This window comes from Phoca vitulina, unplaced genomic scaffold, assembly GCF_004348235.1.
Source record: "Phoca vitulina isolate PV1807 unplaced genomic scaffold, GSC_HSeal_1.0 scaffold15, whole genome shotgun sequence".
NCBI classification, from domain to species: domain Eukaryota; kingdom Metazoa; phylum Chordata; class Mammalia; order Carnivora; family Phocidae; genus Phoca; species Phoca vitulina.
The window spans coordinates 5,424,923-5,447,035 of record NW_022589718.1 but is presented as its reverse complement, the minus strand read 5'-3'; the positions used below and the strand labels follow the sequence as shown (position 1 = coordinate 5,447,035).

At 37.3% G+C, this 22,113-nt stretch overlaps 1 protein-coding gene across 1 annotated transcript in view; it reads left to right on the top strand.

The window, feature by feature from the left end:
• LOC116637698 (disintegrin and metalloproteinase domain-containing protein 32-like) overlaps window positions 1–22,113 on the top strand; it is a 167,293-nt gene that overhangs the window by 35,572 nt on the left and 109,608 nt on the right. The window contains exon 5 of the mRNA XM_032413218.1: window positions 15,410–15,496. Within this exon, the coding sequence (XP_032269109.1) occupies window positions 15,410–15,496 (87 nt within the window). The remainder of the gene's footprint in view (window positions 1–15,409; window positions 15,497–22,113) is intronic.

Sequence of the window (22,113 nt, the reverse complement as noted above, 5' to 3'; positions counted from 1 at the left end):
GGCTGCCATAGGGGAAGTGGGGTGGGTAGCTAGGTGAAATAGATAAAGGGGATTAAGAATACAGTTATCTTGATGTGCACTAAGAAATGTATAGATTGTTGAGTCATTATATTTTACACCTGAAACTAATATAAGACTGTATGTTAGTTATGCTTGAATAAAAAAAGAACAGAATGAAAAGGCAACCTATGGAATAGGAGAAGATATTTTCAAATCATGTATCTGGTCAGTATTTAATTTCCAGAATATGTAAGAAACTCCAACAATGTAACAGCAAAAAGACAGTCTCATTAAAACTGGGCAAAGGACTTATATAGACATTGCTCCAGATAAGATATACAAGTGTCCAATAAGCACATTAAGGAATCTTTGTCATTACTAATCATTAGAGGAATGCAAATCAAGAAATAGACACACTGAATCTGGAAAGAATTTTTTTTTTCTGAGAAAAAAAAACAAAGCTACATATGGAAAGATTTTTTTTTTTCCCTGAGGGAAAAAAACTAAGCCACTGCTACACATCAGATGAACAAGAAAAAATCCCATACCGAAAGAGGTAGGAGAGGCTGAGACACAATCTCACCATAAATGGTCACTCAGAATTTGGGGGAACTCATAACTCTGAGCTTCTCTCTGAGGAACTAATGGCTTAAACCCCACATCTAACAACCCAGCTTTTAAGACCAGCACCTGAGAGGCAAGCCCACAAAACATGTAGACTTGAAAGCCAGTAGGGCTTGCATCATAAGATCCACAGACTATCAGGAATTGGGAAACAGTTCTTAAGGGCTCATTGGACTCTGAGGCTACCCCACAGGGCCTAGAACACAGGTAGTGGACAGAAATGCCCAGTCTTCCTGTGAAAGAGGAATTTAACACACATCTAAGGGCCTAATGAATTATCAGTAGGTGCCATCTTTGTGCTTTCCTTCTGCATTACTCTAGGTTGCTGGAATCTCCAGAAAGACCTTGTGCATTCTTCTGGTGCCACAGTTTTGTTTTGTTTTTTTTTTAGAACTTATTCTTTTGTTGGTGTTAATATGTAATGTATTATTTGTTCCAGGGGTACAGGTCTGTGATTCATCAGTCTTACACAATTCACAGCGCTGACCATAGTACTTACCCTCACCAAAGTCCATCACCCAGCCACCTCATCCCTCCCACCCCGCTCCACTCCAGCAACCCTCAGTTTGTTTCCTGAGATTAAGAGTCTCTTATGGTTTGTCTCCCTCTCTGGTTTCGTCTTGTTTCATTTTTCCCTCCCTTCCCCTATGATCCTCTGTCTTGTTTCTCAAATTCCTCATATCAGTGAGATCATGTGATACTAGTCTTTCTCTGATTGACTTATTTCACTTAGCATAATACCCTCTAGTTTCATCCACGTCGTTGCAAATGGCAGGATTTCTTTCTTTCTTTCTTTTTTTTTTTTTTTTGATTGGTGCCACAGGTTTTGTGGCTGCTGCCCAAGGGATCACCTGATGGTCAGTAGGGATTACTTTCGTGGGGCCTATAGGACTATAGCTAATGGAGAAATATTTCTTGACTGGCTACACCCCACAGGGCACAGTACAGAGATAGGAAACAGAAATGCACCCCAGTCTTTCTGTGAAAGAGGCCTATTAGTTATCTTCATGGCTCTGGCCTAAGGGCCACATAGTTAAGTGCACACTGAATTAAACACACATCTAGAGGCTGACTATAATCCTCTTCAGAGACTGGGGAGGCCAGCAGGTGCCATCTTCATGCCCTTCCTCTGTCCTGCCCAAGGTCTTTGGTGTCTCTAAAAAAGGAGCTTGTGCACATGTCTGGTGCCCTAAACTTAAGAGGCTGCTGCCCAGAGGATACATCCCTTGATAGTCTGGCTTTGATGGCCAGTGGGGCTTGTGTTCACAGGGTGAAGGGGTGGTAACAAAGAAATGGTTATTAACTGGCTATCACCCCAGGGCACGGCACAGAAGTAGACTAAAATGCCAGTTTCCCAGTGTTCCCCCGAAAGAGGTATATTTGCATATGTTAAAGACTTCTGCCTTAGTGTCTGGCTTCCAATCAGCCTGAATCTAGATGCTGACTGAGACCCTCCCATTTGGGGCAGTGACAGGTCTTGGCACACCATCAACTAGTGGGACCCTCTAAAAATAAAGTAACCTGCCTGGACATCACAGATGTTTGACAGATTACCAGAGGAAGGACAAGATTAAATGATAACTTCACATTCTATACAAGGCCACTCCTTTAAGACTGAGAGATAACTGATTTATCTAATGCATAGAAACTAACACAAAGTCAAGGAAAGTGGAAAACGGGAATATTTTGCAAATGAAAGACTAAGAAAACTTCAGAAAGAGATCTTAATGAAATGGATATAAGTGATCAAAAAAATGGTCTTAAAGATGCTTTTTGAGCTCAGGGTTGTATGGAAAAGGTGAGAATTTCAACAAAGAGAAAATGTAAGAAATACAAAATAGAAGTCACCAAGCTAAAGATATAATAACTGAATGGAAAAATACAATAGAAGGATTCAACACCATACTAGATGAAGTGGAAGAAAGGATCAGTGAACTCAAGGCTCACTCTGTCAGAGCAGGAAATACAAAAAGAGAAGAGCAAAAATAGCATAAGGGACTTGTAGGAGAACATCAAGCAGACCAACATTCGCATTACAGTAGGAGATAGGAGAAAGGAGTAGAAAAGTTTGGTGAAGAAATAATGGCTGAAAATTTCCCTAATTTGGGAAAGGAAATAGGAATTCAGATCCAGGAATTCCAGAGAGTGCCAAGTAAGACAAAGCCAAAGGGACTCACACCAAGACACATTAATATCAAATTGTCAAAAGTTAAAGAGGAGGGAATCTTAAATGCAGCAAGGAAAAAAAAAAGAAAACCCACGAATTATTACATATAAGGGAACCCCAAAACACTGTTAGCAGATTTTTCAGCAGAAACTTTCTATGCCAGCAAGGAGTTGCATGATATATTTGAAGTGCTGACAGAAAAAAAATGTTAAGAATACTGTACTTGGAAAAATTGAAGGAGACATAGTGTTCCAACAAGCAAAAGCTAAAGGATATCATCACCACTAGACCAGTCTTACAAGAAATGTTAAAGGAATATGTTTCAGCTGAAATGAGATGGACACTAATTAGTAACAAGAAAACACATGGAAGTATAAATCTCACTTATAGGGTAAATAGTAAAATCCAGGTTAATCTAATGTTGTAAAGAGGGTGGGTTCATCACTTATAAAGCTAGTAAGAAGGTTTAAAGACAAAGTAGTAAACACAGCTGTAATTTTTTAGAGGATACACAAAAAGATGTTAAGTTGTGACATCATAGCAAAACATGGGGGTGGAGGAAGTAAAAATGTAGACCATTAGAATGTGTTCAAAGTTATCACCTTAAAGTAGACTTACAATTTGTTTTATGTAAGCCTCATGGTAACCACAAAGGTAAAACTTATAGTATAAATACCAAAGATAACATGAAATAAATGTGAGCATACCGTTATAGAAAATCATCAAATCAAAAAGGAAGAAAGCAAGAGAAGAAGAAATGAACAGGGCAGTTAGTTATAAAGCAGCCAGAAAACAATAAAATGGCAATAAGAACCTAGCTATTGGTTGGGACTTCTGGGACAATGGCAGAATAGGAGGAACCTAAGCTCACCTTGTGCCACAGGCACACCTAGAGAAAAGTCACATCAGTGCAACTAACCCAGAAAATGACCTAAAGACTGGCAAAACAGACTTTCCACAGTTACTCATAGAGAGGAGGCCATATCCAAAAGGGTAGGAGTGGGGAGACCGGGTCACAAACCAAACGGTGAAACCAACCACAAACAGGAGGGACATCACAATCATGGAGAAGGGAGAGGAGCAGACCACACACTAGGCACCGCAGACGTAGGGGACCGTGAATGGGAACATGAGACCCCATAACATTTGGCTTTAAAAACCAGTGGAGCTTAACTTCATGAGTTTTACAACGGGGCTTAACTCCAGGTACCTTAAAAATTAGGGGGCTTAGCTCTGGGAGAGCTGGAGGGCAATAGGAAACTGAGTCCCTGACCTTAAAGAGCCAGCATAACAAACAACCTCACTGAAATAAAGCATAGAAGCAGAAAAGTGCCAGAGATATACATGGAGATTTACTTAATAACCTCAGAATGTGTGCTGGAGGGCCAGGGATTTTTAGGAGACTTCTCTAAGAACAAAAGAATTGGTGAGTGCCATTTCTTTTCCCCACCGACCTCCAGCCTAGATACCCTGACACCTCTGGGAACCAGCGTGAACACCCTCTACCTACCTTGCTAATACTGTGTGCCCTGCTCCTGCATTCTGCTGATCTGCCCACTCTAACCCCCCCGCTCTGCAGGAGTCCCTCCAAAGTGGCTCTTGCTTTATCACATCCTGCAAGCAGCCACGGCAGGGACCAGCGCCACTCCAAAGTGACTCCTGCCCCAGGGAAAGGAGAATATTGCCACACACACTAACAGTTTGACTGCAGCTCCAGCAGATGGACTGGAGGCACACATCTAATTTGACTACGGGCCCCACCCACCAAAAAATCTCTCAGGGGTCAGCACAGTGAGAGAGCCCTGTTGCTCAGGGTCACTGCAGCCCTGGCAGACAGACTAGGAGCAGGCATCTGCTCTGCTTGCTGGCCCTGCCCACCAACAAAAGCCTCTCAGGGCACAAGGCAGGGAGAGCACCCGCATCCCAACAGATAGACTAGGGGCAGGCATCTGATTTGACTGCAGGCCCTACGTACCAATGAAAGCCTCTCAAGACAATGCAAAGACAGTGCCCTGCAGTTTGGTGTGACTGCAGCTCCAGAAATGGGCTGAGGGCAAGTATGTGGTCTGATTGCTGACACCACTGAACTACAAGCTCACATTGGCTCAGACTGGCTCTTTTTATTTAAGTTTTTATTAAAATTTGTTAGTTGACATGCAGTGTAATATTAGTTGCAGGTGTAACAAATAGTGATTCAGCACTTCCATACACACAAGTGTGCTCCTTGATCCCCATCACCTATTTCACCCATCCCCCACTCACCTCCCCGCTTGTAACCATCAGTTTGTTCTTTACAGTTAAGAGTCTGTTTCTTGGTTTGCCTCTCTCTCTTCTTCTCTTTGCTTGTTTGTTTTGTTTCTAAAATTCCACATATGAATGAAATCATATGGTATTTATGGTCTTTGTCTGGTTTTGAGATCAAGGTAATGCTGGCCTCATAGGGTTTGGAAGTTTTCCTTCCATTTTTATTTTTTGAAACAGCTTCAGAAGAATAGGCATTAATTCTTCTTCAAATATTTGGTAGAATTCCCTTGGGAAGTCATCTGGCCTTGGGCTCTTGTTTGTTGGGAGATTTTTGATTACTGCTTCAATTTCCTTGCTGGTTATGGGTCTGCTTATGTTTTCTATTTCTTCCTGTTTCAGCTTTGGTAGTTTATACATCTCTAGGAATGCATCCATTTCTTCCAGATTGCCTAATTTGTTGACATATTATTGCTCATAATATGTTCTTATAAATGTTTGTATTTCTTCAGTGTTTGTTGTGATCTCACCTGTTTCATTCATGATTTTATTTTATTTGGGTCCTTTCTCTTTTCTTTTTGAAAACACAAAACAAAACAAAAAAACTCTGCCACACTCAGGCACCCTCAGTCTTCCTGTGACCCTGGGGATCCTCAGACCACACTTACCTACCTAGGGTTCTGCCCCCACTTAGCCAACTGAGTGCCTTTCAGGCGGGACGTCCCTCACCAGAGCTGACTTCTAAAAGTTCCGATTTTGTGCTCTCCTGCTATATCACTTTCTGGTCAGCTTATGGAGGCTCCCTCCCACTGTGGTTTATCTTCCCATATATTGCCTTGGATTCACTTCTCTGCACCTCCTATGTTGCAGAAATTGGTTGCTTTTCTATTTGTAGAATTGCAGCTATTCTTTTCTTAGATCTCTGGTTGCGTTCGCAGATGTTCAGAATGGTTTGATAGCTATCTAGCTGAATTCTTGGGACCAGACAAAACTAAGGTCTCCTACTCCTCTGCCATCTTGGACTCCTCCCACAAAATAAGTCTTAATAAATTTAAGAAGATTTAAAGCATATCTGGCATCTTTTCTGATCATAATTTTAGGAAACTAGAAATCAATACAAGAAGAAAACTGGGAAATTCACAAATATATAGAGTTTAAGCGTTAGGCTACTGAAAAACCAATGGGTCAAAAAAATCAAAAGAGAAGGCAAAAAGTACCTTGAGACAGGCTAAAAGTTCATTAATTTTGTTTATCTTTACAAAGAACTAGCTCTTGGTTTACTTGATCTTTTCTATTGATTTTTTAAGTCTTATTTACTTCTGCTCTGATCTTTATTGTTTCCTCCCTTCTACTAACTTTGAGCTTCTTTTTTTGTTGTTGTTAAATAGATTTTTTAAATTTATTTTCTGTATTCTATTTATTTTTTTTAATTTTTTTATGTTATGTTAATCACCATACATTACATCATTAGTTTTTGATGTAGTGTTCCATGATTCATTGTTTGCACATAACAACCAGTGCTCCATTCAATACGTGCCCTCTTTAATACCAGGCTAACCCATCGCCCCACACCCCTCCCCTCTAGAACCCTCAGTTTGTTTGTCTCAGAGTCCATAGTCTCTCATGGTTCATCTCCCCCTCCAATTTCCCCCCCTTCATTTTTCCCTTCCTACTATCTTCTTTTTTTAACATATAATGTATTATTTGTTTCAGAGGTAGAAGTCTGTGATTCAACAGTCTTACACAATTCACAGCGCTCACCATAGCACATACCCTCCCCAATGTCTATCACCTAGCCACCCATCCCTCCCACCTCCCACCACTCCAGCAACCCTCAGTTTGTTTCCTGAGATTAAGAATTTCTCGTATCAGTGAGATCATATGATACATGTTTTTCTCTGATTGACTTATTTCGCTCAGCATAATATCCTCCAGTTCCATCCACGTCATTGCAAATGGCAAGATTTCATTCCTTTTGATGGCTGCATAATATTCCATTGTATGTATATGCTACATCTTTATCCATTCATCTGTCGATGGACATCTTGGCTCTTTCCATAGTTTGGCTATTGTGGACATTGCTGCTATAAACCCCGGGGTGCACGTACCCCTTCGGATCCCTACATTTGTATCTTTGGGGTAAATACCCAGTAGTGCAATTGCTGGGTCGTATGGTAGCTCTATTTTCAACTTTTTGAGGAACCTCCATACTGTTTGCCAGAGTGGCTGCACCAGTTTGCATTCCCACCAACAGTGTAGGAGGGTTCCCCTTTCTCCACATCCCCGCCAACATCTGTCATTTCCTGACTTGTTAATTTTAGCCATTCTGACTGGTGTGAGGTGGTATCTCACTGAGGTTTTGATTTGGATTTCCCTAATGTTGAGTGATGTTGAGCACTTTTTCATGTGTCTGTTGGCCATTTGGATGTCTTCTTTGGAAAAATGTCTGTTTATGTCTTCTGCCCATTTCTTGTGAGCTTGTTCTTTTTCTAGTTCCTTTAGGTGTAAGGTTAGACAGATTTTTCTTGTTGTTGTTTTTATTGTTGTTATTGTTGTTTTGAGGTGGGTCTGTATTGCCATCAATTTTCCTTTTAGAATTACCTTCTCTGAGTGCCATGGATTTTGGACAATTGTGTTTTCATTTTCATCTGTCTCCATGCATTTTTTTAAATTTCCTCTTTGATTTCTTTGTTGACCTATTGGTTGTTTAGACTCATGTTATTTAGTCTCCACATGTTTGGTTTTTATAGTTTTTTTTTCTTGTAATTGATTTTTTTTTAACTCTTTTAAATTTTATTATGTTATATTAGTCACCATACAATACATCATTAGTTTTTGAAGTGCTGATCCATGATCCATTGTTTTCGTATAACACCTAGTGCTCCATGCAGTACGTGCCCTTCTTAATACCCATCACTGGGCTAACCCATCCCCCCACCCCCTTCCCCTCTAGAACCCTCAGTTTGTTTCTCAGAGTCCATAGTCTCTCCTGGTTCATCTCTCCCTCTGATAACCCCCCTTCATTTTTCCCTTCCTTCTCCTAATGTCCTCCATGCTATTCCTTATGTGCCACAAGTAAGTGAAACCATATGATAATTGACTTTCTCTGCTTGACATCTTTCACTTAGCATAATCTCCTCCAGTCCCATCCATGTTGATGTAAAAGTTGGGTATTCATCCTTTCTGATGGCTGAGTAATATTCCATTGTATATATGGACCATATCTTCTTTATCCATTCATCTCTTGAAGGGCATCTCGGCTCTTTCCACAGTTTGGCTATTGCAGACATTGCTGCTATGAACATTGGGGTGCATATGGCCCTTCTTTTCACTACATCTGTGTCTTTGGGGTAAATACCCAGTAGTGCAATTGCTGGGTCATAGGGTAGCTCTATTTTTAAATTTTTGAGGCACCTCCCCACTGTTTTCCAAAGTGGCTGTACCAACTTGTATTCCCCCCAACAGTGGAAGAGGGTTTCCCTTTCTCCACAACCTCTCCAACATTTGTGATTTGTAGTTTCATATTGTTGTGGTCAGAAAAGATGAATGATATATTTTCAGTCTTCTTAAATTTGTTGAGACCTTATTTTATGACCTACCATGACCTATCCTGGAGCATGTTCCATTGTACTTGAAAGGATGTATATTCTGCTGTTTTTGTATGGAATGTACTGTATATATATATTTCTGTTAAGTCCATCAGGTTTAATGTGTTGTTCAAAGATACTATTTCCTTATTGGTTTTATATGTGGGTGATCTATTAATAGATGTAAATGGGGTATTAAAGTCCCCTACTATTTTTGCATTACTGTTAATTTCTCCCTTTCTATTGGTTAATCTTTTCTTTATATACTTAGATATTTCAATGTTTGGTGCATAGATATTTGTAGTATTCTCTTGTTGGACTAATTCCCTTTATCATTCTGTAACGCCTTTCTTTGTCTCTTTTTACAGTCTTTGTTTTAAAGCCTATTTTGTCCAATATAAGAATTGCTACCCTGGCTCCCACCCCGCCCACTTTCATTTGCATGGAATATCTTTTTTCATCCATTCACTTTCAGTATGTGTCTTTAGACCTAAAGTAAGAGTCTAATAAGCAGCAAAAGATGGTTCTTGTTACCCATTTTGCCACCCTGTGTCTTGATTGGAGCATTTGGACCATTTACATTTAAAGTAATTATTGATAGGTATATACTTTTGCGATTTTAATTGTTTTCTGGTTGTTTTTGTTGTTCTCTGTTGTCTTCTTCCTCTCTTGATCTCTTTCCTTGTGATTGATGAGTTTATGTAGTGTTATGTTTGGCTTTCTTTATTTTATGCATATCTATTATAGGTTTTGGTCTGTGGTTACTATGATGTTCACATATAACATCCTAAGTGTATATGAATCTAATTTAAAGTTTATGGTATTTTTGTTTTTTACTCCCTCCTTCACATTTTATATATATATATGTTGTCATACTTTATATCTTAATTCATATCATAATTTGCTTCTTTTTTTTTAAAGATTTTATTTATTTATTTGGCAGAGAGAGAGACAGCAAGAGAGGGAACACAAGCAGGGGGAGTGGGAGAGGGAGAAGCAGGCTTCCCGCTGAGCAGGGAGCCCGATGCGGGGCTCGATCCCAAGACCCTGGGATCATGACCTGAGCTGAAGGCAGACGCTTAATGACTGAGCCACTCAGGCGCCCCTCATAATTTGCTTCTAATTATGGCTTTTTTTCCATTAAAAAAAATCCTTTTAACATTTTTACTGGAAGGGTTTGGTGGTGATAAAATCCTTTAACTTTTGTTCAAATGGTAAACTCTTTATCTCTCTTTCAATTCCAGATGATAACCTTGCCAGGTAGAGTATTCTTGGTTGTAGGTTTTTTCCTTTCAGCACTTTGAACATATCATGCCACTCTCTTCTGGCCTGCAGTTTCTGCTGAAAAGTCCAGCTGATGGTCTTATGGGGTTTTCCTTGTGTATAAGTAGTTGCTTCTTTCTTACTGCTTTTAACATTCTCTGTCTTTAACTTTTGACATTTTAATTGTTATTGTTGTGGTGTGGACCTTCTTGGGTTCATCTTGTTTGCAACTCTGCACTTCCTGAACCTGGCTGTCTACTGCCTTCCTGAAGTTAAGGAAGTTTTTATGTATTATTTTTTTTTTAAGATTTTATTTATTTATTTGAGAGAGAGAGAGAGAGGGAGAGCATAGAGGGAGAAGCAGACACTCCACTGAGCAGAGAGACCAATGTAGGGCTTGATCCCAGAACCCTGAGATCATGACCTAAGCCAAAGGCAGACACTTAACTGACTGAACCACCCAGGTGCCCCTACCTATTATTTCAAATAAGTTTTCTGCTCCTTTCTCTATTTTTCTTTTTGGGCCCTAATGATGAAGGGAATATTTGTTTGCTTGATGTTTTCCAGTGGGTCCCTTAAAGTATTTTCACTTTTTAAAAATGCCTTTTTCTTTTTGCTGTTCAGCTTGGGTACTTTCCATGACCCTGTCTTCCAGATTGCTGATCCATTCTTCTGCAGCTACTAATCTACCGTTGAGTCTCTCTAGCATATTTTTTAGTTATTGTATTCTTCAAGTCAGATTGGTTTTTAAAAAATATATTCTATCTTTTTATTGAAGGTCTCACTGAGTTTTTCCACTTTTTCTGACCGGCCCAGTGAGCATCTTTATGATCATTACTTTAAATTCTTTATGAGGCATATTGCTTATCTCTCTTTCATTAGTTATTTTTCTAATGTCTTTTTCTTTCTTTTGGAGCAATTCCTCTGTATCCCCATTTTTCTTGAATTTCTGTTTGTTTCTATGAATTAGAAAAGCTACCTTTCCTAAACTTGAAGGAATGGTCTTGTTTATATTCATCCCTTGTATAGACTTCCCTTGTTGACTTTTGCTGGCTGGCTGGAGCTGTAGATGAAGTGGGCTGGGGGCCACGGTGCACTCCGTGCTCGGGCTGCTCTGGTGGGATGGCCAGGGCTCAAGTGGGTGTGGTGGTGGTCTGGTGGTGAAGCCAGGGTGGTCTGAGGCTCTACGCACAGAGGCTATCCTGATATGACAGCTGAATCTGAAGTGATTGCAAGCTGATGTGTTCCATGGTTCTCTGCACAGTAGGCACTTTGACATGATAGCTGAATTTGAAGTGGGTGCAGGCCAGGGTATTCTGGGCCTCTATATTCTATATTCTGAGGGCCTCCTAGCAGGACAGCTAAAATTGATGTGGGCACAGTCTAGGGTGGTCCCTGGGCTTTCTACACAAAGGGTGTCCTGACAGGATAGCTGAAGCTAAAGTGGATGCAAGCCATGGTGTTCTGGGACTCTCTGCTCAGAGGATGCCCAGGCTGGACTGCTGGAGCCAAGATGGGGTGCAGACCAGAGGGTCCTGGGGTGTTCTGTGCAGAGGGCACCCTGGCAGGACAGCTGTAGCTGAAATGGCATGGGCTGGGTGCTCCTGGGGCTCTTCAAGCAACAGGCACCCTGCAGGACAGATAAAGCTGAAGTGGGCATGGGTTGGTGTGGTCCTTGGGCTCTCCAAGCAAAGGGTGCCCTGGCAGGACAGCGGAAGCTAAAGTGGATGCAATCTGGGTTATCCTGGGATGCTCAGAGCAGGGGTGCCCTGGTGGAGCAGCTGGAACCAAGGTGGGAATGGGCTAGAGGTTTCTTGGGCACCCTGTTGGGGTGACTGGAGCCAAAGCAGGTGTCAGTCGGAGGTCCTGGAGTGTTCTGCATTGGGGTGCCCTAGCAAGCTGTTGGAAACTGCAGTGGTATGGGCCTGGATTGTTCTGAGGTGACTTTGTACGTGTGTCACCTTGGCATGATGGCTAGAGCTGCAGTGAGCACTGACCAGGGGCATCCCAGTGGAACAGCTGGGGCTGGTAGGATCAGGCGCACAGGGCTCACTGAGGTGGTAAACCAGCCAGGACATCTGTACCTTGCTTCCATTCACATTATCAAAGTGGAAGAGGAAAATAAACTGTTGCACTTGCCAGCTCCCTTGTCCTGGAGGGAGTTTTAGCAGCTCCCTCCTACCCCCCCACCCCCACAGTTTGGCTGAGTTCTGGGGCTGGATCTTTTATATACTAGTTGGTCTTTTAAACCCTGGCTTTTTTTCTGTGTCTCAGGGCATCTAGGGGTGGTGTGGACTAGGGGCCTGGTGCTTGCAGGTTGGCTATGGCTCCCAGACCCTGCTTCCCATCTACACGATCAAGTTGTAGGCAGAGTGTAAACCATTGCACTCACTAGCCCCTTTACCCACAGAGAGTTCCAGCAACTCCCCTGACATTTGGTAGATTTCTAGAGCTGGCTCTTTTATGTACTAGTTGCTCTTTTAACCACAGGTTCGTTGGTTTGTTTTTTTCTGTGCCCCAGGGCAGATGAATCTGCTCCTGGTCTCTCAGTACTATCCCTCCTCGCTGCCATTTGCCGTGTTGGATGTGGGGGTTCTCTTCATTACTGTGTCTCCTTCCATCTTGCCAGTCCCTTTTGCCTTTCTATCTTTTGTTGTACAGAAGCTGTTCAGTTAGCCCTAAGTTCTTTTTCAGGAGGAATTGCTCTATAAATAGGTATAGATTTGGTATGTCTATGGAGGAGGTAAGATCAAGATCTTCCTATGTTGCCATCTTGGACCAGCTCTTCCTGTTAAGTGTTCTTTAAGCATTCAGGTACATGTCCTTTATAATATATATGATTTCAGAATATTTTCTGGCTGTGGGTTGTCTTTTCATTTTCTTAACAGTATATTTTAAAAATCAGATTTTGATGAATTCATTATTAACTTATCAATTTTTTATTTTATGAATCATGTTTTTGATGTTGTACCAAAAAATATCTTTGCCTCACCCAAATTTACAGATTTCTCTACTATATTTTTTTCTAGAAGCCTTTTAGTTTTAAGTTTTTCTTATTTAGAGTTAATTATTGTATATGCTATGAGGTACGGAGGAGACAATTTTTTGCATATGAATAAATAATTACTCAGCATTAATTCTTGAAAACACTATAGTTTCTCCATTTAATTGCTTTTGTACTTTTGTAACAAATAATTTGACTTTATATGTAAGAGTCTATTTTTGGTCTATTCTCTATTCTTTTGTGAATAACACACTGCCTTGATTACTATAGTTTTATAAAAACTATTTAAATCAAGTAGTATAAGTTCTCCAAATATTTTCTTCTTTTTGAAAATTGTTTTGGTTATTCTAAGTTTTTGCCTTTCTACATAAGTGTTAGATTCAACTTCTCAGTTGCCATAAAATATCTTGCTGGAATGTTGATTGGAACTGCATTGAATCTATACAGTAGCGTGGGGAGAACGGGCAGCTCAGTAATACTAAGTCTTCCAGTCAACGAACTTGGTATTTTCTTCCATTTACTTAGATCTTTTTAAATTTCTTTCATCAGTGTTCTGCAGTATACAGTTCTACCAGTATACAGATATATCAGTGTCCTATCAGGATGCAGATCTTTCTCACATTTATGTTAGCCTTATATCCTAGTATAATATCATGTCTTTAGTGCTATTTTTTCTTCTTTTTTGAACACAAAATGGAAAAAAATTTAATTTACTTATTTATCTTTAAATTTTTTATTCAAATGTATTTGAATGTTACATAACATTGTAAATTTAAGGTATACAACATGTTAATAAATACATTTATATATTATATGATTGCCATTGTAGTGGTAATAAGCACATCTATCATGTTATGTAATTATCATTTATTTTTAGTGCTTGGAATAATAAAATTCTAGGCTCTTAGCAGATTTAAAGATTATAATACAGCATTGTTATCTATATCTACTATACTTGTATTAGATCTCTAGGTCTTATTGACTACTCATTGCATGTTTGTACCCTTAAATAACATTAACGCTATTTTAAATGTTTCATTTTACTTTAGTTTCAAATATTTTATTGCTAGTATATAAGAATCAGATTGACTTTTGTACGTCGACTTTGAAACATGCAAACCTTCTGAACATACTTAGTGCTAATAGCTTTTTATATACTGTGCGATTTCCTAGGTAGACAGTCACATTATCCATAAAGAGAGAAAACTGTATTCCTTCCTTTCCCATCCATATACCTTTTATTTCATTATATTTTATTTTTGCCTTATTTAACAGGCTAGGACCCCTAGTATGATGCTGAATACCAGTGGTGAGAGCAAACATCCTTGCATTTTCACAATCTATTGGTAGCACTATCTTGGATTAAGAACGAATGTAAACAGTACTTAAAACATTGGGGGAAGAAAGCCAAAGTTTCATGTTAATCGTGAATACTTGTTAACCAGTGCTGGAAGGGTTAGGTATAAAAAGTATCAGAGAGACAGAATAAAGGCAGAAGTAGGGAGACAGTGCAATGTGAAGTGAAGTAGTTGAAACTGAGGAGATGCTTCAATTGATAATTGAAACAAGTTTCTTTATATACATTTTGGAATGTTTGTTTTGATGGGGGCTCTAAAGATGGCAGAACATGTTTGGAGTGTCTATAGCTTATGGTTGAGAGTATGGCTCTGGATTCAGATTGCCTAAATTCATATCCTTCACTAGCATTTATTAATTGTGTTACCTTGAGAAAGTTACTTATACTTTCCATCTGATGATGTATGATTTGTTCAATGGGGATAATAATATCTATTTCATTGGCTTGATTTGAGAATTAAATGGAATAATTTTTATGAAAAATCTCTGGGAATAGTGCTATTATTATATGACAATTTATATGGGCCCTTACTCAATGAAGAAATAATAAAGTTAAGTTATAGAAAAATGAAGTCATTTCTATGAGAAATTGGTAAGCTTTTCTACATCAGAATGAAAATTTTTAATCCATATATTAAAACTGTTTTTCACTGTCACTCAACAAAATGCTTTTGATCAAAATGTTTTTGATCAAAGGCTTTAGTAATCCTAACTAAATATGATAACAGTAATGCCATAAAAAACTTGGGTCCATTGGATATATTTTAGAAATGTAGTATGCTTTGGGATGCCTGGGTGGCTCAGTCAGTTAGCATCTGCCTTTGGCTCAGGTCATGATCCCAGGGTTCTGGGATTGAGTCCCTTGCTCAGCAGGGAGGCTGCTTCTCTCTCTGCCTGCCGCTCCGCCCGCTGCTGGAGCTCTGTCTCTCTGTCTCCCTCTCTCTCTCTGACAAATAAATAAATAAAATAAAATAAAAAAAGAAATATAGCATGCTTAATCTCATTTAATTAAGAATGTCTTCCTAATTTGAAACAATAAGGATGTATGGAGAGATTGTACCTCAATTTGCTTCAGTCTAGGATTTTGTGGACCATAGACAAATTATTAGCAGGAATTCTCATCTTTGAAATGTTTGTCAAAATTAATTATAAATATATACTTATTTATTTAGCTATAGCGATCATCCAGATTATGTGGGAGCCACAGTTCCTGGAAAGATATGTGTTACCCATTATTCTGCTGGAATTGCTTTGGTATGTAATTATTTAATCTTATTATTTAACAAGATTTATACATTTAAAAATCATTCAGTGTTATAACAAAAATTTTATACAGTTTACATTTATATTTGCATTTAGAGATTACACTTTCTACTGTTAAAAATTTGAAGTGTATAGAAGGAAGAGTATTTTGTAGAACAAACATCTGTTGCAGTTATTTTGGAAGTGGAAGTAGAATAAAAATATCATAAATACACATGCATTCCTTAATATATAGAATAGCACATCATGAAAAATTATCTGTAAAAAAGTTTTATAACCCAAATAGATTTTCACTTGTAGACATAAAATTGGAGAAATAGTCTTACCAATAAAATAGCTTCAAAATTAAAACAGTGATTAAACAAAAAGTATGATAAAAATTCTTTAAAATGTTTCACGCCTCCAAAAGAGTATAAAAAAGAAACTTTTGTCTATTTAAAAAATTTATAATATTTATAAATATTTTATATATACATATAAATTATTGGTACAATTAGATGCATCATTGAATGATAAAGTAATTGGTTGAGGAATTTTCCCACCCTATTCATTTTTGTGTGTGTGTAAAGCAGGTTATTTTTATTACATTTTAATACACTTCTGTATATTGATTTGGAATAGTCAATTTGCAGTTGGTTTCATGGGGCCTGTCTGAGGACAGCGAAATACTTAGGAACAAACAGCGTTAAAGAGAAAACCTAAACCCTTTATATTGTTCAAAAGAAAATCATAGAAGTAACAACAGGCTTTTCTTTTTAGTTCAAAATGTATCTCATATATTAAAGCTCATGACATATTCAAGTCTTAAGTTCTCCTTTGCATTTAATGAGGGCCTACCTGATACTTACTGGTCACCTCATTTTTACATGTATGAATTAGCACATTGCATTCTGAGGAGATAGTTCCAGCATATGTCCACCAAATAGGACTATTAACATGTATTGAGAACAGCCAATGAAGTTGAACTTCATGAAGATGTATTCCTTCAGCTAAATGAGACTTTCCTTAAACCCAACCAAAGTAAAATATAAACCATTTTTTTCATAAGACTGATTTTTTTCATATTCATTTATTTGAAAATAAAACAGGATGATGACATACGTATATAAAATTTGAAAACCATAAAATCCTCTTCGCAAGTTGGGTGATAACATTGCAGATTTATTGAAAATTATTTTCATTACTTTATAGTTCATAACTAGGAAGTTAATGACTGCTCTTAAAAAAGCATAATACAAATACAAATACTAAATACATTGTTATGTGTGACACTGTGTGTCATCATACCATTTAGTCTTCACTACAACCATGTGAGATATTCTATCCCTATGTCACAAAGAAGCTTTGAGAACAAGTACATTGCCCAAGTTCACACAAGAGATCCAAACCCTCTCAGCTGCCAAGTCCAGTGCTCTCTTTCCCACATTAGGCTTCCTCTCAAGGCCAACACTTGCAGAAACAGCTTTCACTTTGAGATATCGCAGTGTGTATCTTAATGTCAGTGAATTCCAGCTCTTTGGCTTGTTAGCTATGTAACTTTGAATATTTTGCTAAATCTCTTGAGTTTTCTGGTTTTGAAAGAGAAATAATTCTCTCTTACTAGTTTCCTACCATTAACTATGCAGGGCCTCATGGAGTGGCACCTGGTTTATACAGGCCATTAATATGTATAAATTCCACCTGCACCTCTGAAATAAGCCTTCATAGTTTATAAAGCATGCTCACTTATGTCATTTGATTACTTGGAAAGGAGCAGAGGAAAATACAGTTTTATAAGTATGGTTTAGATCAGAGAATGTCTTTTCTTCTGTGGGCAATCAGGAACCACGGAAGAGTCTTTAACAGCAGAGTGATATGATTGATCTAAGGCATACTTTGGGAGGAACAAGGTAGCACCTCTATGTTGGACAGATGGGACTGGGCAAAACTAGGGGCAGTCTCATATCCTTATGAAGATGTTTATCATGATCTAGGAAAAAAGGTAATGAAGACTTTAGGGAAGAAACAGTGGAAATAGGGATAAGGAAGCATATTTTTCTCAAATGCTTATATTCAGTCACTATGCAAGGCCCTCTCATATTCCCTGTGTTGATATAAGACTGGCCAAGTTCACATTACATATGTCTGGAGACATACCATACAGAGAAAGAAGATTGAGACAACCTGATTTTTTCTTTTTGTTCCTGGGGTCTTGGTACTTTATCAGTTCTTTTTTTCCTTCACAATCTTTGCCTGTGGTGTCCCTATTGCCTAGAATACTCCTTTCTCTTTCTCATTGCCTTATCCAGTTAGTTAACTATTTCTTTTTTTTCTCCTTTTTTTGGTCATCTTCCTGATTTTATTTTTTTATTTAAATTCAGTTAATTAACATATAGTGTATTATTAGTTTCAGAGGTAGAGGTCAGTGGTTCATTGGTCCTATATAACACCCAGTGCTCATTACATCACGTGTCCTCCTTAATGTCCATCACCCACTTACCCCATCCTCCCACCCCACTCCCATCCAGCACCCTCAGTTTGTTTCCTATGATTAAGAGTCTCTTATGGTTTGTCTCCCTCTCTGGTTTCATCTTGTTTAATTTTTCCCTCTCTTCCCCTATGATCCTGTGTTTTGTTTCTTAAATTCCACATATGAGTGAGATCATATGATAATTGTCTTTCTCTGATTGACTTATTTCACTTAGCATAATACCCTCTAGTTCCATCTACATCATTGCAAATGGCAAGATTTCATTCTTTTTGATGGCTGAGTTGTATTCTATTGTATATACATACCATATCTTCTTTATCCATTCATCTGTCGACGGACATCTGGGCTCTTTCCATAGTTTGGCTATTGTGGACATTGCTGCTATAAACATTGGGGTGCAGGTGCCCCTTTGGGTCACTACATTTGTATCTTTGGGGTATAGACCTAGTAGTGCAATTGCTGGGTTGTAGGGTAGCTAAAATGTTTCAAACCTCTAAAAGAGTATTTAAAAGAAACTTTTATGTCTGTTTTAAAAATTTATAATATTTATAAATATTGTATATATATTAGAAATAAATTATTGATGCAATTAGATGCATCATTGAAAGGTAAAGTAATTGGTTGAGCAATTTTCCCATCTTATTTATTTTTTTAAAAAACAAATTTAAGTACTAAAAACTTTAATTACAAAATAATTTATGTTCTGTCCCTTTTAAAAGTTAAATAGGAACATATAAGGAAATTTATGTAAATTTATGGCATCTCCCCTCTCAGGAAGTGATAACCACTATTAACATTTTGATTAATAGGTATCTTCTACATTGTGTCTTTATCTGTTACTGTGGCTCCCTCTCTATATATTTTTGCAAAAATGGGATTTTGCAGCACATATTTTTATTTCTGATACTCTTATAATTTTTGTTACAAAATTTATGCATTTACATGGCAAAATTATTTTAATTATAAGTATAAAAAGCAAAAATTGATAGTAATTCTTCCTTATCTTCTTCAGGGAGTCCTATTGAAGACTTTAGAATGTCTTGTTTAAACTCTTCTTGTAGCTAAATTTATTATTTAAAGTAATTATGCTCTTCCCCCTGTTTTGATTTATAAACTTTAGGCAATGTTGGTTAATATTATCTATGATATATTTAGTCCATTCTCTCTGTTTGTCATGTATATATTCTTATATTTTTATTATTTTAACAACATTCACATTATTATTAAAATATATTCTTACTACTTTTAATATATATATAATATATATTTATATATAGTATGAAATATATAGCATACATGTATATGGTATATAATATTATAAAAGGTATATTATTAAAATATGTTACCAAACAATATACTACATATGTTCTTGAAATATATAATAATTATATATCATTACACATTATATGCCTATGTACTTCATAGTTATGCATATATAATATATACATAATACATAGTATCACATGATCTTATCATCTTAATAATATTTATATTTTTATTCATATCTTTTTATATTATATTGACTTACCTTAGGCAATGCCCATTGATTACTTGCTATGAAAAATAAGAAATTAGAATAGTTGAACACTTCTTATATCCATTGTCAAGATTCATAAAATTTATAATTTATTCTATAAAAACTTTTATACTTTGTCTACAGGTTAACTTAAAAATTGAATTAATAAATAGTATTTTATAATATTGTGAATATATAAATAATATTAACTCTTGGGTAAAGAAATATATTGTTATGCTAGTAAAGCTTTGATGGTCAAAGGAGGACCTTTTAGGCATCAGGGTCTAATGGAGATGCTTAATTATTTTCTCACTTCTTTAACTTCTATGAGTGAAACCAACTACCATAAAAAGTTAAATCTCATCTTCCTTTTCTTAGAATCCTTTCCTATTTTTTTGGAGTAACTCTTGAGTTTTTTGTTTGGTTTCCAGTTTATTTTATTGTTTAAAGTATTATTATTTTTCTATTTGAATTGGGGATTATATATTGAGTTCAAGATAAAGAAAAGTTTATGTCTTCATAGGGCTGAATGTGGGCCAGTTTAGAATTTATTTGTAGACCAGACTTTTCTTTCAGTGTCACTTCCTTTCTCTGGCATCCTAGGGGCTATATCCTAAATCTATTAGGTGTTAAATTACTTTCAAAATTATTCTTTACATTCCTTTAATTACAAGAAATCATTTTCTTTTGTTTTTGGCCAGATTCTTTGTCCAGTGTTCTGGGTGCAAGACTTTTTAGGCAGGAGGCCCCTCCTCAAGGAAACTCATTGCCTGCTCCCACCCTAGCAGGAAGACAAGAGGGAACTCCCAGCTATGACTGTCCATCTCTCACCTGTAGCTTTTCTGTTTGCTTTTGGGGCAGTGGAGACATGAGGCAGGTGTGGGCCAGATATGATTGAGGAACATTTATTACACTTGATTACAGTTGAAAATGGGCTAGGTCTACTAGTGCCTCAGGTCTAGATTTGTCTTTATTTTTCTGGAAAGCTAGGGAGACTATTTTAGAACTACTTTACCACTCAACATAAGGATTGAGGAAGGAATATAGGAATCTAAAATATTTTTATCTTTTCATATAGGTCTTTTTGAAAATTTTATTTCCAGTATAGTTAACATACAGTGTTATATTCATTTCAGGGGTATAATATAGTGATTCAATAATTCTATATATCACTCAGTGCTCATCAAGATAAGTGTACTCAATCCCCTTCACTGGTTTCACCCATGGCCTCTTCCTCCCCACCACCTCCCCTTTGGTAACCATCAGTTTGTTCTTTATAGTTAGAAGTCTGGTTTTTGGTTTGCTTCTTTTCTTCCCCTTCATTTGTTTTGTTTCTTAAATTCCACGTTTGAGTGAAATCATATGTTTTTTTTTTTCTGACTGATTTATTTCACTCAGCATTACAACTTCTAGATCCACCCATCCATGTTGTTGCAAATGGCATGATTTCATTCTTTTTTTTTAAGTTTTTATTTAAATTCCAGTTAGTTAACATACTGTGTAATATTAGTTTCAGTATACAATTTATAGTGATTCTACACTTCCATGCAACACCTGGTGCTCATCACAACAAGTGCGCTCCTTAATCCCATCACCTATTTCACCCATTCCCCCAACCCACCTTCCCTCTGGTAACCATCAGTTTGTTCTCTGCAGTTGAGAGTCTGTTTCTTGGTTTGTGCCCCCCCTTTTCTCCCCCTGCTTGTTTGTTTTGTTTCTTTTACTCATGAAATTTTCGCTTTTATAATTTTCTTCTAATTATTGTCTTGTCTTTTTTACTTAAAGAAGTCCCTTTAACATATCTTGTAAAGTCAGTTTAGTGGTGATAAATTCTTTTAACTTTTGTTTGAGAAACTCTTTGTCTCCTTGAATTCTGAATGATAGCATCAGGGAGAGTATTATTGTTTGTAGTTTTCTCCTATCAGCATTTTGAATATGTCATGCTACTACCTTTTGGCCTGCAAGGTTTCTGCTGAAAAATCAGCTGAATAGCATTATTATAGGGTTTTCTTATATATAACTTGTTGTTTTTCTCTTGGTACTTTTAAGATTCTCTCTTTACCTTAATCTTTGCCATTTTAATTATTATGTGTTGTGGTGTGTGCTTCCTATGGTTTATTTTCTTTGTGGCTGTCTGTGCTTCCTGGACCTGGATGTCTGTTTCTTTCCCCAGGTTAGTGAAGTTTGCAGCCATTATTTCTCCAAATAAGTTTTCTGCTCATTTCTCTTTTACTTTTGGGATCTCTATAATGAGAGTATTAGTATGCTTGATGTTGTACCAGAGATCCTTTAACATATCCTCGTTTAAAAAAATTTTTTTTTAACTTTTTTGCTGTTCAGCTTGGGCACTTTCTATTACCCTGTCTTCCCAATCATTAATTCATCTTCTGCTTTCTCTAATCTGTTGTTGATTCTCTCTAGTGTATTTTCATTTCATTTATTCTATTCTTCAAGTCTGATTGTTTTTTTATTTTTTATTTTTTAATATTTTATTAATTTATTTGACAGAGAGACACAGTGAGAGAGGGAACACAAGCAGGGGGAGTGGGAAAGGGAGAAGCAGGCTTCTCACGGAGCAGGGAGCCCGATGCAGGGCTCGATCCCAGGACCCTGGGATCATGA